The sequence below is a fragment of the Cystoisospora suis genome (assembly GCF_002600585.1).
Source record: "Cystoisospora suis strain Wien I chromosome Unknown contig_2827, whole genome shotgun sequence".
In the NCBI taxonomy this organism is placed as follows: Eukaryota; Apicomplexa; class Conoidasida; order Eucoccidiorida; family Sarcocystidae; genus Cystoisospora; species Cystoisospora suis.
In genome coordinates this window covers 329-15,614 of record NW_027155623.1, presented here as the reverse complement: position 1 = coordinate 15,614, position 15,286 = coordinate 329, and the positions used below count along the sequence as shown (strand labels likewise).

At 53.4% G+C, this 15,286-nt stretch overlaps 1 protein-coding gene across 1 annotated transcript; it reads left to right on the top strand.

Annotated features, from left to right (window-relative positions):
* Positions 1 to 11,291: 11,291 nt before the first annotated feature.
* On the top strand, positions 11,292 to 13,910 carry CSUI_005819 (uncharacterized protein; the record flags this gene model as incomplete). Its single annotated transcript, XM_068065987.1, has 3 exons — positions 11,292 to 11,627; positions 12,238 to 12,450; positions 13,812 to 13,910. Coding segments are annotated over exons 1-3 (483 nt in total), but the record flags the coding sequence as incomplete, so codon positions are not given.
* Positions 13,911 to 15,286: the final 1,376 nt, after the last annotated feature.

The following is a 15,286-nucleotide window of genomic DNA, read 5'->3' as shown; positions in this document are numbered from 1 at the left end:
GCCAACACTACTATTATTGAGACTCGCTTACAACTCTCCACACCACCCTAGCACCGAAGCCGCTTCTTTCGAATTGCTCTAGGGCTGCCTTCCCCCCGAGCCTATCTGCCAGCAGCTTCGCATACCAACTGCGACCACGTTAAACATCCTTCCCCTCCAAGCAGTGGTTGAAGTTCAACGGGCCAAACAAGAACAGACGCGAGCCCAACAATACCAGAGCCTCTACGCCAACAAACACAGACGACCCGTGGAATTCCAGGTAAGCCAGCAAGCATGATTGAAGGCTACTAGCGTGCCTCTAGGCCAGTAGGCGAAAGCACTATGACCAAGGTTTGCCGGACCCTTCACTATTGCGAAAAAGATTGGCAGGAACGCGGTTAGATTAGGGATGCCACCGTCCTGGTTAGTACACCCGGTGTTTCACGTTTCCTTACTGAGACCCAAGCTCAAACAGCCTCCCCACTTACGACGGTCTAGCCGACAGCAGCAACCATTCTAAGGAGATAACTGTCCAGCGGAAAGTATTCATGTGCACCGATACACGAACACCGAACGTCAGTTTCTCGTGCAGGGCATAGACGGTGTCTCCTCGTGGATGCCAGAGGAGGACCTACAAGGGGCAACAGAGCTCATTCGTAATTACTTCAAAGGCCTGAGAATTTAGCTGTCTGCTAAGAGGTCCCTGGAAAATCCGCGTGGGACCCTTCAAACTTCTCAAGACGGGCAACGGACCTATTAATCTGAAAACACTGACACTATAGGAGGGCTCCTTCTCTCCTCTCACCAGTCCTCTTGACCGGTGAGCGGAAAGACGAGAGAATGTGATCACCATGGATAAGTATGGCGATTCTTTTCATTCTGCTCTTTCTTGGTGGTCACGCGGCGCCTCCTTCCTTGTGCCTTCGTGCCCGTACTAAGGGGGAACTGGTATTCGAACTGAGAACACAGGTCTGACTGCCACATGTCCCAGATTGCTCCGCGGAGCCTCTGATATGTTGGCTTTTTTTTGTGAGTGAACCATCTGGGATGTTAGCCCAAAAACGAATGAGGGCATCGACTTACGGCATCCTGGCATCGACTCATTACAACAGAGATAAACAATCTTTTTCATTTGAATGTGTTCAGAAGATAATTCGGGGAGGTCGATTGATGACTTATTAAGTATCTCTACGTTCTCTAGTGCAAAGTCGAGAGTTTTTAAAAAGCAAGAAGATAAGGAACCTACTACTGTATACATACATAGACACACGAATACGCGTATATCTCCTACTTAATTTCATTGATGAGAAGAACCGAGTCGACTTTCTATCCTTCTTTCTCATCATCCATCTTACCACCTTTTCTTTTCTCGTCTTGATCAACATGAACAACAACAACGTCGTTCGTCCGTTCTGCAGTCATTCCTTCAAGTGTGAAGAGACTGAGACAAAGACAACGGACAGATAACTTTCATATCCTCTTTGTCTTGCTCTCTTCATTGTCTTCTGCAGCCATATACATGACCATCTATATGCTATATAGACATACAAATATATATATATATATATATACGTACCAGGTGTAGGTAAGACAAATGTATGCATAGAGGTATGTATGGGGCAGATGATAGATAGATAGATAGATACAGACACACGGCTTCCCCTCCTCTTCCTCCAAGAGCCAGTCTGAAGCATCTAGATATAAATTAAACATGTGTCGACGTTTCTTTCTTTCTGAGTTTTACTGCGGAAGAATTGTGCGTTCTGTTCACGAGTCTTTCATGAAGAAGACGACCAAAAAGGAGAAACCAGGAATACAGAGAATCGGACCCATCAAGACGTAAAAGGATTGAAAGAAAAAGAAAAGATACGGCTCATAGGAAAAAGAAAAAACTGTGAATGAGCAAGAACGTGTTTCCTTCCATCTTCTTGTTTCACTGAAGAGAGAGAGATTCAGAAAAAGAGGAGAATCTTCTTAACATGAGGGATCGACCCGGCGATCTCCTGAGAGCCCATGAGTAGCTCCTCTTTCCTCGTTTTTCTTTTGCTTCTTTTTCACTCTCATAACTTTTGTAAAGATATATGCTTCTCGGCATCCTTCTTCGTGTCTTGTACGCACGTCCGTAGGGTCGGGGTGGTGTACCTACACCCCAAGCAAAGAAATAGACACGAACGTCATGATAGGTTGCTCTGTATAAATCTATCCAATTCTGTCGAACGCACGATAATAAAATAGGATAGGAACAGAAATCTCTCTGCATGCACCGTAGAAGAGGGAGAGAGAAAAGAGATGTCTCATGTATGCTTCTACCTTTTTCTTCCGCGTCAGGGGTAACGAGTACCCCTGTCTATCTTTGATTTTCTCCGTATGTTTTATTCTTCTTAGAAGGTCGATGGAACGTGGTCGACAAAAAATTTATCTCAAACTCGTTTCGAGTGTACAGACAGTGTAATTACCTAACTGTCCCGGGTCCGAGCACCATTTGTGCTGCCGCCACCTCGCTACGGCAGCGGTGCGCTGTGGTTCGCCGTTGCCCTGAAGCGCAACAGCCTCTGTCTCACAAAAAGGTAACACGATATCAAGAGTCTACATACAGAAATACACATCAACTAACGAAGTCACCATTACGAGAACGGTGACGATCGGAGCTCCGCTCACGCTCCCGATAATCGCGTGCTACCACTCAGTGTTGCGTTTGGCTCGCCTCGCAGAGCTGGGGCTCTTCGGTATGTAGCTTCAGCACTACTAAAGCCTAGGACCAAATAACAATGACCAAAAGACTGAAAACTCTCTAGAAATCTACCTGCCCCCGTTTCCGCTCTCTGCCGCCGCGCTGATCCTCTTCGGCCGTTGCGCCGCTGGGCGGCCGGCGCGTCAACACACTGCCTGGCAAACAGGCGCAGCGCCTTTCTGCCATTGTGAAGTTTGCCACAGCCCGCAGAAGTCAGACGTGTCTTTTTTTTTCGCACACTCGTGCGTGACCGCCGTAGTGCTCGTCTGCCTCCCCGCACCGTAGCGTACTGGATTAGCGGGTGCCCTTCAACAGACGAAACGCGGTCTCCATTGACAAGCACAACAACTCGTCGGTACCGGACGGGCAGATTGAACTCTCTGGGTTTGTATGCCATCAGCTTTGGTTAGAGCCTTCCCGTAGTCCTGGGGCGGGCCATCAAGAGTACACCGCAGAGAACCCGGCGGCTGAACGGGGAACAGCACACGCCATACCCCTCTGGGACTCCAGCTGTAGCACTTCCAGAAGCCTTTCCTGTGTGGAGGACAGAAGGTGAAAACTCGGCAAGTATCTCGTCAACCAGGTAGACAGAAGAAGAAACAGCGACGGAAGAACCTGACTGAAGTTTTGTTCTGTTTGGGCGGCCCCTTCCACACCGAGCGCGCGTCTCTGGGTGTACAGGGGCGACGAGATGTTGATCAGAGTAACAAAAGGTGCAATCAATCGCCATAGCGTCCTGGACTTCACTTATGGCACGCCGCAGAATCAAGTTTACTGGGCTGCACTACCCCAGAATAAAACTGAACACAGGCGGTGACAGGCACGAAGCGTCGTCTCAAATGCGTCACCCCTGTACGCGCAGAGACGCGCACTCGTTGTGCCAAGGGGACTCCTCAACCCAGAATAGAACTTCAGTCAGACCGGTGTGACGCTCTTTATGTTTCAGCGACTCTTCTGGAGTGTTGTTTTTGGCTTTTTCGCCTGTTTTCTTCGGCGGTTGTCTCTTACGTTGCAGTTCTCTGCATCGTGCTTCGTGAGGAGGTTTTGCGTTAGATGCGCGAGCTTTCTGACATTCAAACGCTGTCCGTGCCGCTGCCGTTGACTGGCGGCAACTGATCAAATCAAGGAGGCAGTCTCGACGTGAATGGCAGCCCAGCGAGTGGTCACCTCGACACCCGAGCGTCCAGGAGCTGACCTCGATCGTAGCTATCCGTTGGGGTCAGGAAGGCGCGAAAGGCGTACACTACCACTGTTCTTTACCGCGGTTTCACTGGTGTATTGGGAGTCATGGGCGGAAGAGCTTGCATTCTGGCGGTGCCATGAGGTGACGGCAGCAGAGCCTTCGGAGCCCTTCTCAGGTAGGTGCTTCCGGGCCGCTCTCCGGTGGCTCCCTCGTGTTTTGATTAATCCGAAACACATTACTCACAGGGCGTGCAGATGACCCCACTAGGTCAGTCAGAAAGTTCGCGGTCTTCAGCCAGTCACTTTTTTTTCAGACAGCTCGCATGAGGCTTCCCAGGTCCACGTTACTGTCATAATGAAAGTCGGTCTGGCCAATCGGCTGAGGTTGGGACACGCTTTGTTTCCGCAATTGAAGTAGTGCTTTGGACTAGGCTCAGCGGTCTTTTGCGTATTCGCTCGCATGGTCGGAGACTGCTCGCGGAATTGATCGTGCCTTGTGTGCTTTTTCCGTGTGCGTCGGCCTTGTTGGCCCTAGTCCAGCCTGCCGCAGTGCTTTTTCTCCGCGAGGTTCTGCGGTTTGCTTGACTCCTAGGCGATGCCTTCTGGACTCCGTTGCGCCGAGGAGGTTTGACGCGCTCGATATCAAAGCAGCTCAGGATACGGGACATGTCGGATGCTTTAGCAAGTAGCGCGGAGCATCGTGGAGGTCGGTATCACCGCCATCCGGAAGTTTGTCTTGATACGCGGATACGTTTGGAACCTCGCAGAGCAATTTTCGATTTCTAGCCCCGCTCGCCACTTAGCTGTGACTGTTCTCTAGTTTCTGGCCTGTCGTTCTGACTTGTGTTGTCATAGGCGCGTACGCAGTTGCAGATTTGTCTTGGTCCTGCTTGGACCGGTGAACCGCGTACCTTGTCAAAGTGATATACTCGGAGGGCTCCGTGCAGCGGTTGGGAGTAGGCAGGCTTAAGTTGTGAAGAGTTTCAGCTTGCTTTGCACGGGGGCGGGGACAGCCTGCGCTTAGTAAGGTGTATGGGATGAAGTGGGTACGCAGCTTGGACTGTCGGCACGGGTTATAGAGTCGATACGAGAGTTTGGTCGCGGTTCGCGGTTTGGGCTAGTATTGCTATTTTGTCAGGCCTCTCGGAACCAAAGTTCGCGTTTGGGTTATGTCACCCTTGGAATCAGGGATCCAGCTCGAGGTATGTCATCGAGGCCGAAGCGCGTGTTCTGAGTGAGCTCAGAAGAACGGTTTGTCACCCTTCAATATCTCTGCCACCTGCAGATGGTAACTCATTTTTTGAGGGCGGTCAGTTTTCTCGGAGTCTTTCGACAGCGCAGCCGACCACTCCCCCATTGCTGTCGAGCGACACTCGTCTTCGCCGAAGCACGCGACGACGTAGGTCTTTTGTCCAGTACCTCTTTGTGTACAGCTCCCTGGAGCTGGTCAGGTTCCTCTTCCCTCTCACGTGATGGCCGTAGCTTTCCCTGCGACTCGAATTGCGTTTCGCCGAGTAGCTGGTGACAACAAACAGCTCTTTTCGGGCACGCGATATCCAAATCGCTGGGCTTATTCAACGTGCGTCTGCGCATCATTGCGTCTTCTTTTAGGAAACGCTCTTGTCCGTGCTGGTAGGTTGTCGGGGCTTCCTCGATGATATGGGGTGGCTCCGCGCTTCCCTTGTCCGCAGAAGTGTTCTCGCGTCTCTCATCTCCAAGAACGGCTGGGAGCGGACGGAGCAGAAGTCTTGCACGGCTGTACAGAACAGTTGACATGTCGCGCCGCGTCGTTGATCAGACATTTTTCGTCACGTGCTTCAGCGGATATGCTAGTTTTCTCGGAGTTCTGAGGGGTCAAGGTAGGGCCAACCTGAGGCGAACGTAGTGGCACAGGATCCCCTCGTAGTGGGATGAAAGACGGCTTTTGTGTACAAAGGAGGGGACAGTGACTTGTTTTGGTTCCGGTGGTTGATGTGACTGGGGGTGCAGGTACCGCCTCGCGCCCGTTTGGAACCCATCCGTCACCTTCTGTGGAGGTGCCTCGGAGACGCCGGACTCCGGCTCGACTCGTTTATGGTCCGCATACACGCGACAGCGTTGGACCTTCTCAGACTCGCATTAGGCAGTCTGCCGCGCCATGGATGTTGAGAGCTGCTGAGCAGTTGGGACAGGCGTTTCTGTCGAGGCAGGAGCGTCTCAGGTTCTTGGAGGGCGTGCCAGCCGCGTCGGGGTTACTCCCAACGCCAGCCGAAAGCTCACGACGTGAGCGTCCGTGGAAGAAGCGTCGAAACAATGACGAGGGTAGACCCCTCCAAGATTGGTTGCCTTTCAAAAAGCGCCATATGTTCACAGAGCCTGGAGGACAGCGTGAACGCCTCCCAGGTGTGCCCGCCCCCCGGCCAGCGCCGAAGCAAAATATTCCAGAAGCTTTTCTACCATTCAAAAAGCGCCGGAGTTTCGGATCTCTTGGCGGGACGGGCGGAGGTTTGCCACCTCGGCGAGCGTTCAGGGAGCGCCGTTTCAAGGCCTCCCAAACTTTCAAAGATGTTTTGCTCACTCACCTTCTCAAATTTACGCACAGTCCGGGGTACAAGTACGCGTCACATATACTAACGTGATGATTACATTTGTGGATGCTCCCCGTATCGGTCTAGATACGTATGTGGTGGACGACTTCGTCTTGGCATGCATTGTAGACCCAGGTTCACATACGTGTTGTGTGTTGTATATAGAGGTATATGTATAGGCCCCGATAGGTTGCTCTTGTGGGTGTCAAAGGGATCGTCGCGGTCGTCGCGTTCATTCGGTCGTCCGCTATGATGAAAGATCAAACGTTTACGCGCACCATTCTTCTGTTATTTGCATTGCGGAGATTTGCCTTACAGATTTTATAACCAGCAGACGTGATTTGTGCGTACGTGCTGATGAAGTGGTTTTTTCAGGATTTTTTCTTTCTGCACTCAAATGTTCTCCTCACTTTCGCGCAGTCGCGTCCGTTTCTCAACAAACTTTTTTCGATCGTAGTGCGTTTGTCGCTGCCGGTTCATATCCGTTACTCCAGTCGCGTCACCAAAGTCCGTTTATCTGAGTGTTTGTATCGATTATACTTTGGGTTCTCACTTGGCGAGTTACCCATTTCGATATCGTAGTGCATTTGTCGTTGTCGGTTCATACCCGTTGCCGAAACTGTGTCAGCAAAGTCCTGTTATCTGTGGATCAGTACCGATTCTCCTGCAGACGCTTACATGGCGCGCTTACGCAGTTGTCGGAGTGCACAGCGGAGGAGACTCTTTCTGAAGAGAAGAAACATGGGATAGAATTCTGTATCGGGAAACAACAGCCACGAAAGCAGCCAAACCCTTGTGTGACTGAAAGCACGCGTCTTGGCATTTATTTCCGGAGCTGCGGAACGTTTCTCAACGTTGTTCCCGTCCCCATGAATGCTTTTCTGTTGATGCAGAGGCATCTCACGTTCTCGTCCAAGTATATTTCCCAATATAGATGAATCATGAAGCAATGTGTTTTTCAGTGGCTTCCACCGTATATCCGTGACAGCGGCTGTGGCCAGTACAAGGAACACCCGCTTAGACATGCGCCCTTGCACGCTTGGTGACAGGGGGTACACTTGGTAAGCTCACCGAGCAAAGACAGGGAATTCAAGGTCAGCGTAGGGATCTTTCCAGACAATGATGGCACTTCTGCACAAGTGCCCGACTCGCTGGGACAGAGTCTTCGACACGTGGAAAGAGCGAAGAGACGGTACGTACGAAGAAGACTGCAGAGTCACCCGTACGAGTCAGTAAGAAGTTGAGTGTTCTACAGAGTTGATTAGAGGGACGCGAATGACGCGAGCTCGCAAGCAAAGACGCAAGCTCGGCTGAAATCGGAAACTCGTGTTTTAGGGAGTTCTCATCCTCCTGCCTGAGCTTAGTGGATTCCGGCGCACGAGTGCGGTCTTCCCCTCCCCGCGGCTGTTTTACGTGCCACCGTGAAAAAACACTGACCTGTATCATGATCTGTTTCCAGGAAAAAGGGAGCAATAGCTCTTTTGAGAAAAGAAAGCACATATTAGCCGACAGTGCAGATACGTGTTACTGACCCTAGACCGTAATTCTTGTTGTGTCGTGTAGACTGATGCGTGTAGGCCGTCTTTATGAGCCCTAGCAGTGAGCCGCTTTCCGGAGAAGAGATCACTCAGGTGCTGCTAGTTGAGGTAGCTTCAGCATACGTGACAATGCGTACGATGGATGATGCGTTTTCGTAGCCGTACACCACCTCATGTCAGCTGTCTTCTCTCCTAGTGCAAGAAGGGTCCGAAACGCCTGCGCCATTCCTGCCACCCGTCCAGATAGAGTCCACCTCCGATTCTGAGATGACGAGCTTTCTGGTGCTTCTACTTCAGCCGAGCCACTGAGTGTCTTCACAAGGTGGCGTGGCGGCCTTCGGAGTCGATCGTGGCTGCCGTTCGCGTCATTAGACACCGAAGGTTGTCTTACGCTACCTTCTCAATTTTGAAAAGAACCCCCTGCCTTCGGCGGACAGCCTCCCTGGAGACTTAGATATTTCTACCTGCCAAGCGTCACAGCACTGTGCAAATTCGCTTACTCCAACCTCGCAAGCTGTCATTCCGCTCGTAGTGGCTCTCACTTGGTAGAGGGTGGACTGGAGGAACCGTTACTGCGTAGTTGCGACGGCGTCGTTGCCCGTCTCCTCTCGGTTCACGGTATTGCGTAGGCCGAAATAGAGACGACGTCGCCCGTGTGGGGGGCCACGGGAACGGTAGAGCGCACCGCTGAGCTTTCTTCATACCTCCAAGAACGCGCGTTCCAGGGTTCCTGGTATACAGAGAGAATTTCAAGGAGCGACGCGACTACCTATTCTTCATGGAAGGCAAGCAACCAGTTTTGTGCATCATGGGACTTTAAATGTGGTGTCTGCATGAATGGAGGGCCAAGGCAACATCTGCTGCAAACCTCAGTGTGCGATATCCGGCCCGAAGCATAGCCCGTCACTGAGCTGCGGCGCCAGGTCATTTCGCATCTCCAGCAAAGCTCAGCGTGCAATGCCTGGACGGAAACATAGCGCTTCACTGAGCTGCGGTGTCAGGTCGTGTTCGGGGATCAGGCCAACAGCCGCGTTGTTTCTCGCCCTTGTGCTCTCGGTGTTTTGCCTCTCATGGAACGGGAAAGTTACGACATGGGGGTGTCAACGAGTGTCAGGCGCAGAGCATCCGGATCCCCCGTAAGGTAGGCGCCCGGTTCGCGTACTTTTGCGGCACGATGATACAACGAGAAGAATACTCGCCCTCCACGAAGCGCTGGCTGATTCGCTCGCGCATGCGAGACCATAATGACTTGTCTCGCTCCAAGTCCAGTTGGCGCCGGTTCATGCTCGTGTCCTAGTTAGGGGAGAGTCTTTTATTTCCGACATGCACGTTTGGGCTTGGGACGCTTCCCGGTTCGTGTGACCCAGTTCCGGATGAATGGCGGTAGTTTCATTTCCCCAAATTTGCCAGGCGTCGAGACAGAAGTATGTAGAAGGTCGACCGTCGCAGGTCGCACACTTCTCTCGAATATAGCAGTGTCTACTAACGCGCTCGAGTTCGCGAGACAACGCGATCTGGTTACAGTTCAACGATGGTATCTTTGTCGCTGTGCTCCTCAATCACACGTGAGACTACGAGACGGAGGCTGCAAGTACGAAAGGGTCATCTGAGGGTTTGTACCGCCCGGGCGCAAGGAGCTCAGGGACTAACCGTCGGGCCATAGCATAGTTACCTGCCAATAAGTACCAAGCCAATTGAATATTTTCGTACCAGGGGGGGGCGTTCTCCGGAGTAACTCCTGAGTAGTGTGCTTACGTGTGGGGGTGCCCGTGCTAGGAGCTGTTTACTCGGGAGTCGAGCCGACCAGCCGCTCTGTCTCACTGTCCCGGATGTTGTATGGTGTTCACTGTTCTCAGGCGATCCTCCAGCGGCTGCTTCGCGTCGAAGTAGTCGGGTCCGCTCGACTCCAAAGTTGTTTCTTTTAGAAGACTGGTCGACTTCTCCTGCGAGTCGCAGGGGTCGTCGGCGAGGTTAGTGGCGATGCCGGTTCGCCTTCGGTGCCTAGGCTTGGCCTGCTCAGGATGTTGAGTTTGCTCTCGTCGATCTCGCTCTGTAATGATCATTCACTCTGTGGTCTGGGATACTTCCAGCGTGCTGGGCTCTGCCCGCCTGGTGTCCCACATCTGCCTCCCCTTCAAATGCCACTGTTTCCTCGCGTGCTCCCTTGCACCTGTCTGTGACTTGTTCAGGAACTTGGGGATGGACAGCAGGCGAAAAAAACCGATGTTGCATGGCCTGGTGTGTCAAGTGTGTGATGCCTGGGCTTCGGGTGGAGACGAGGAACACCCTTGAGATCGCGAAGTTTACATGCTGGTTACCACACGGGTGTCATCTCGAGGTGCTGAATGCTCCTGAACTGTTCAAGTACATTCTTGTGGTTCTTTTAACCGTTCACCCTCACAGACGGGCGGATGTACGTGTGCAAACTATGTGACACTTTGGGACAGGTGCTGGATGGATGCAAGACTGAGAGCCGGTTCTTTGCGGTGCAGAAGAAAACATGGTGGCGCTTTTGTCCGCAATTTGCAGAGCACGGCGGGAGCCCCCCACATTCCCGAGGCACCAGTTTTGGGCAGAGGCGTGGCTCACCGCGTGCCGGCATCACCAGCTCCGGGCAGCAGGCTGGCTCTGCCCAAGCACGAGGCCGTCACGCCGTAACAACATCCAACGTCGCTTCCTCGTCGAAGGGTGACAGCTCCCGTGAAGGCTCACCGATCCACGGTTCGTACTTGCTGCGCACACTATTAACTTGTCACAAATAGGCTTCCGTTTGGTGCGCATCCCTCGTTCTCTGGGCCGGGCTCTCCCTTAGCGAACTGTGCCCGGACCTGCTGTGGCGTGTTGGTTGTCCCTGGCAACAGACGCTGTGTTCCGTGCGAATGCCGCCAGTAACTCCCGCGGCTCATGCGAGGCTACCAAGTGATGTCACAGTTTCGAGTAGACAGAGGCGAAATTGAATGGACCCGGAACAAGTCCGTTGCCTCGTGTGACGGTGTGCGTGAATGGAAAGATGGCTGACTGCTGAGAGAGCGTAGTTCAGCATGGGGCTGGGTGACGCTGTGTAGCTACATGCTTCCACCCCACTATTGTTTTCCAGTTCGCCGTTGGGGCCAGGCGGAGAAATTCGTGAAGGCTACGTGGTTTTCCGGCGGGGTAGACATCCATGGCACATGGAGTTCCGTACGGACAAAGGATGCGCCATCAGATCTTCTAGTGTCACGTCAATTAGAGTGTGGAGCCCGTGTTCTTTTCTGCAACGGCGGACTGACGGCATTGCCTGTTCCCACTTTGCAGAGAGCAGCGTTGACTCACCGCATTCCGGAAGCACCGGTCCTGAGCAGGGAGGTCGCTCACCGTGTTCCGGAAGCTCCGGTTCTGAATACGAAGTCGGCTCGCCCCGTCCTGGAAGCACCGGTCCCGGGAATCGCGTTGGTTCACCGCACTCCGGAAGCACCGGTGATGGGTATGACGGTGACTCAGCGAATTTTGGAAGTACCCAGCAGGGAGTTGGCCCATCGCATTCCGGAAACGCCAGCTCTGTCCAGGAAAAACGATCTACGCAGACACAAGGTGCTCAGCCCGCAGCTGCACCGGGCACCTCTTCGTCAACGGGCGGTGCCATTTTTCGAGGTTAGTGCATCCGAGGCTCTGACGGGACTCGCTGCGTGCACTGTGAGCGCCACAGGGGGGTGAACGACCCACGAGGAGGTTGGCGGGCTGTTACTTTCATTCCCTGGCTTGGGATCGTTGCGACCCGAACCGCTGAGACGTGGTGGTCATCCCTAAGATACCATGCGGAACTTTATCCTTCTCGAACAGATGGTCCGCACAGCTCTTTTGCTGCGATCAGTTGTGTGTGCTTACCCACATCCGCAAGGGTTGTCAAGTCTCAGGCGTAAAGTGTGAAGAGTTCTTGTTTTTTTCTGCGGGAGTGGGTCCGCAAGCGCTTCCCGTAACGTGCCTGGGCTGAGAAACCGTCATACAAGTGCAGCTCCTTAGTGTCAGAACTTGCCCGTGTGGAAATCCTTTAGGCAGCCTTTTTGCGTTCCTTGTGCATTCAGTTTCGCCTCGCTTGAGCCAGAAGACTCCTCAGAATTGCTGTCGTACACTTTGTTGTGTCGCGGTTGAAAACAAAGATGGAGCTCGGGCGTGTGACCGGCGCCCTGGAGCTGGGGTTTTCAAGCGAGCACGAAAAACGTCTCTTCAGTACCTCGAGCCTCAGGTATCCCTTTGTCTGCAGGCGATGACTCGTCGTCTTCCCAAGGCGGGCAGTCCCCTCTGCGACCGCAGACACAGCCGCGTGCCGCGACACCGCCGCGCTCCCCGACACCGCCCTGGGCCCCACCACCGCCGGGTGCCTCGCCACCGCCGGGTGCCTCGCCACCGCCGCGTGTCCCGACGCCGCCGCCGGCCACTTCAAGCTCCGCTGATCTTCGCCGAAGCGCGCGGCTACGTAGGTTCTCTGTCGTGTACTTAGCACTTAGCAGTTCACCTGCTAGCCCAGCCGTATGTCTAAGTTTTCTAACCGTATGGCGATCATCACTTCCTTGCAACTGGAACTGTTTGTAAGCGAATCTTCCGTCACATCGAAAAGTTTTGTCACGTGGGGCTCAAGTCAGTGCGTGGAACTGACGCGCATGTTCGAAAATGAGGTGCGACAAAGCAATTGACTCTGAACTAGGAGTTGAACAGGTAGTAAGCCTACCTCTCAAAATATATTTCTTGTGCTTCTGTCTATCGGGGCGATAGTGTCTCGCTTCTTCTGAGGGAAGGCATTTTTCAGTGGACATCCCGAGCTGCCTGGGGCGCACATGATATCTGACATAGCTTCGCGTTGCCCTTATCCACAAAATTGTGCTCATTGTTTCCCATCTCCTAGGGACAGCTGCAATGAACTGGCAAGAGTGTCTGTGGTGCTTAATGCTGCTTGGGAAGCAGGGGGCGCGAAGAGTTCTTTCGAATTTCTCGAGTTACCTGCTGGGCGGAAAAGGCCTTCAAGTCGTCGTAGACGGCAGTCGCCTGTCTACGGCCCGTACCTGCCCGAAAGTCGTGGACCTCAGATTTTGCCACCCCGTCCCTTAAATACGCGTCTAATCCAGGCTGCCCATCACTTTGCACAATTCTTCCCCACGGACGCCTCCAGGCAAAGGTTCTTGGAAGGTGTACCACACGTCGAAACATCTCAGCCAGGTGCCAGTGCTAAGCGCCGTAGCCTGCCACCTAAGAAACGAGCTGCTCAGCTCTCTGGTGAACGAGCGCGTTTAGAGGACACGCTTCCACTAAAAAAGCGCCCTCGTTTTCGGCGACCTCATGACTGAGGTAAGGATCAGGGGAGACACTGGGCAACACGTGGCAGCCTTACCACAGGTTCACCGGAGATTTTTGTCGTTGCCTTACTTGTTTGTACAGTTACGTACCCAGTTTCGGCTAGACTTCTACCGTAGTGAGACATAGTGCAGAATACAAGCTTTTCGCTGGGGTTGGAGACTGAGAAAAACCTATCATTGTCTGTTTGGTCGCCGAGTCGCGGCGCGACTGTCCTCGCGGAATAGCATCATAACCTGGATGTTCTGGCCAGGCTGGAAAGCCTGAGTATTAAGGGTTTAGGCGGGTACTGATTATCCGGCAGGATGCATCGTTTTTTACCGCGAGAGAGTTGTGCGTCACTTCGCGAGGGATCGCTCGGAGCCACTGACTCGTTGGTGCTTTGTTGATGGCCTAACACCCTTGACGATCACGGGTTCTCTGGTGACGGGCGAGGACTGCCAGTCTGCTAGTTGCTTACGTCTGTCTGTACCGGGTATCCGTTTGCAGCAGAACGGGCCGCAGGCCCGTCTTGGAGGTATTCATATGGGTGCAAGTGAGGCCGCGGGGAAGATGGCTGCTGCGCAGCTTTCAAGGAGCATCGGTTTTTTTTTCGCTGTTCCCTGTTGCCGCACGAGAGACCGCTGCAGGCCTTCCGAACGATTTTTCACGAGGTCGTCGCGCAGTCGCCTCTCTCCCCCGTCATGGATGGGACCGCTTCGGCTGGTCAGGTTCACCGCTGGGACTGACTCAGCGTCGCCACCAGCAGCTCTACCATCATCCTCTCCTTTTCTTCTGTTTCTTTGGTTGCACGTCTTGGTCAATCGGCTTCAGGGATTATACGCCAGTCCGCTGTCTGCTCAGTCCGGTGTTTGTTCCGTGTCTCCCCAAGGTGCGACAGGAAGCAGAGATCTGAATAACACTTCATTCATTTTGGGCACTGTCCGTAGAGTGGGTAACCGATGTCACCGGTGTCCCTGAACCGCCAGGGGACGGAGACGCCACCGCCTTGTACTTCCGGGCTGACACAGCAGTGCGGCAACTGGCCAGTCGCGTGACGAGGGAGGGTGCCGGAAACTAGCAGATACGACTCTCAGCAAGCCCGAGAACACACTAAGGTACACAATAAAGGGAGGGGCTTGTCAGGCAAGTGCCTAACACTTGCTCGATATCGCAGACAGGCAGCCAACATTCAGCCTAACCGAGTGGCTTTTCGTGGGTTCCTTCAGGGGTAGAGCATATCCGAACATGTCTACGTTGATTCTGAATGTCGTAGCCATCAACACCGGTACTTCCACCCGTTTCGCATCCCCGCAGTCCTTTTCATATCAAAGTCTCTCTGGAGAACGCTTAAAGAATCTCCCAACGCCACGTTGTTTTTGCCGGACCATCAACGCGGCAGACTCCCCAAAGAGTCTGTCTACTTTTTTCGTTTCGGTAAGGTTCAGATAGAGTTCTCCTTCTTCCCGAGCAACGGCTCATCTGGAAACTCATCGCTACTGTCCAGATCTACACTCCAAGGCCAGGACACTGTCCAGTCAACTGGAGTTCGTCCATGCCTTTCATTCGCTGCGCGAGGGGTCTTCTCGGCCTGCATTTGCTGTCTCCTTAGCACCTGCACGGTAAGCACTCTCGGGCTTCTCCTTCTTTGTCCAGGGTTTCAGAGAGCACGCGGTATGAACTGTGGTCTGTGAAACTTCCCACCCCACAAAGACAAAGTAAACGTCTCCCGCTTCAACCGGCGTCGTCTCTCACGCCAGTTCCGTTGACTTTCTGCACTTCACTGCTGCACTCCGCACTTTGTCCGCTGCTGATCTGCCTTCGGCTCTGCTGTTGCTCCGCTGACTTCGCCGTTGATTCGGATGCACTCCTGCTGTAACGCCTGGGGCGCCCTTCGCGCGAGGTGTCGTGCCGTGCTACGAGGCGGCGGCTGCCTGCTGCTGAGGGCTCTGGCGTAGTGAGTGGTGTATTGCTTTGCGTTCTCG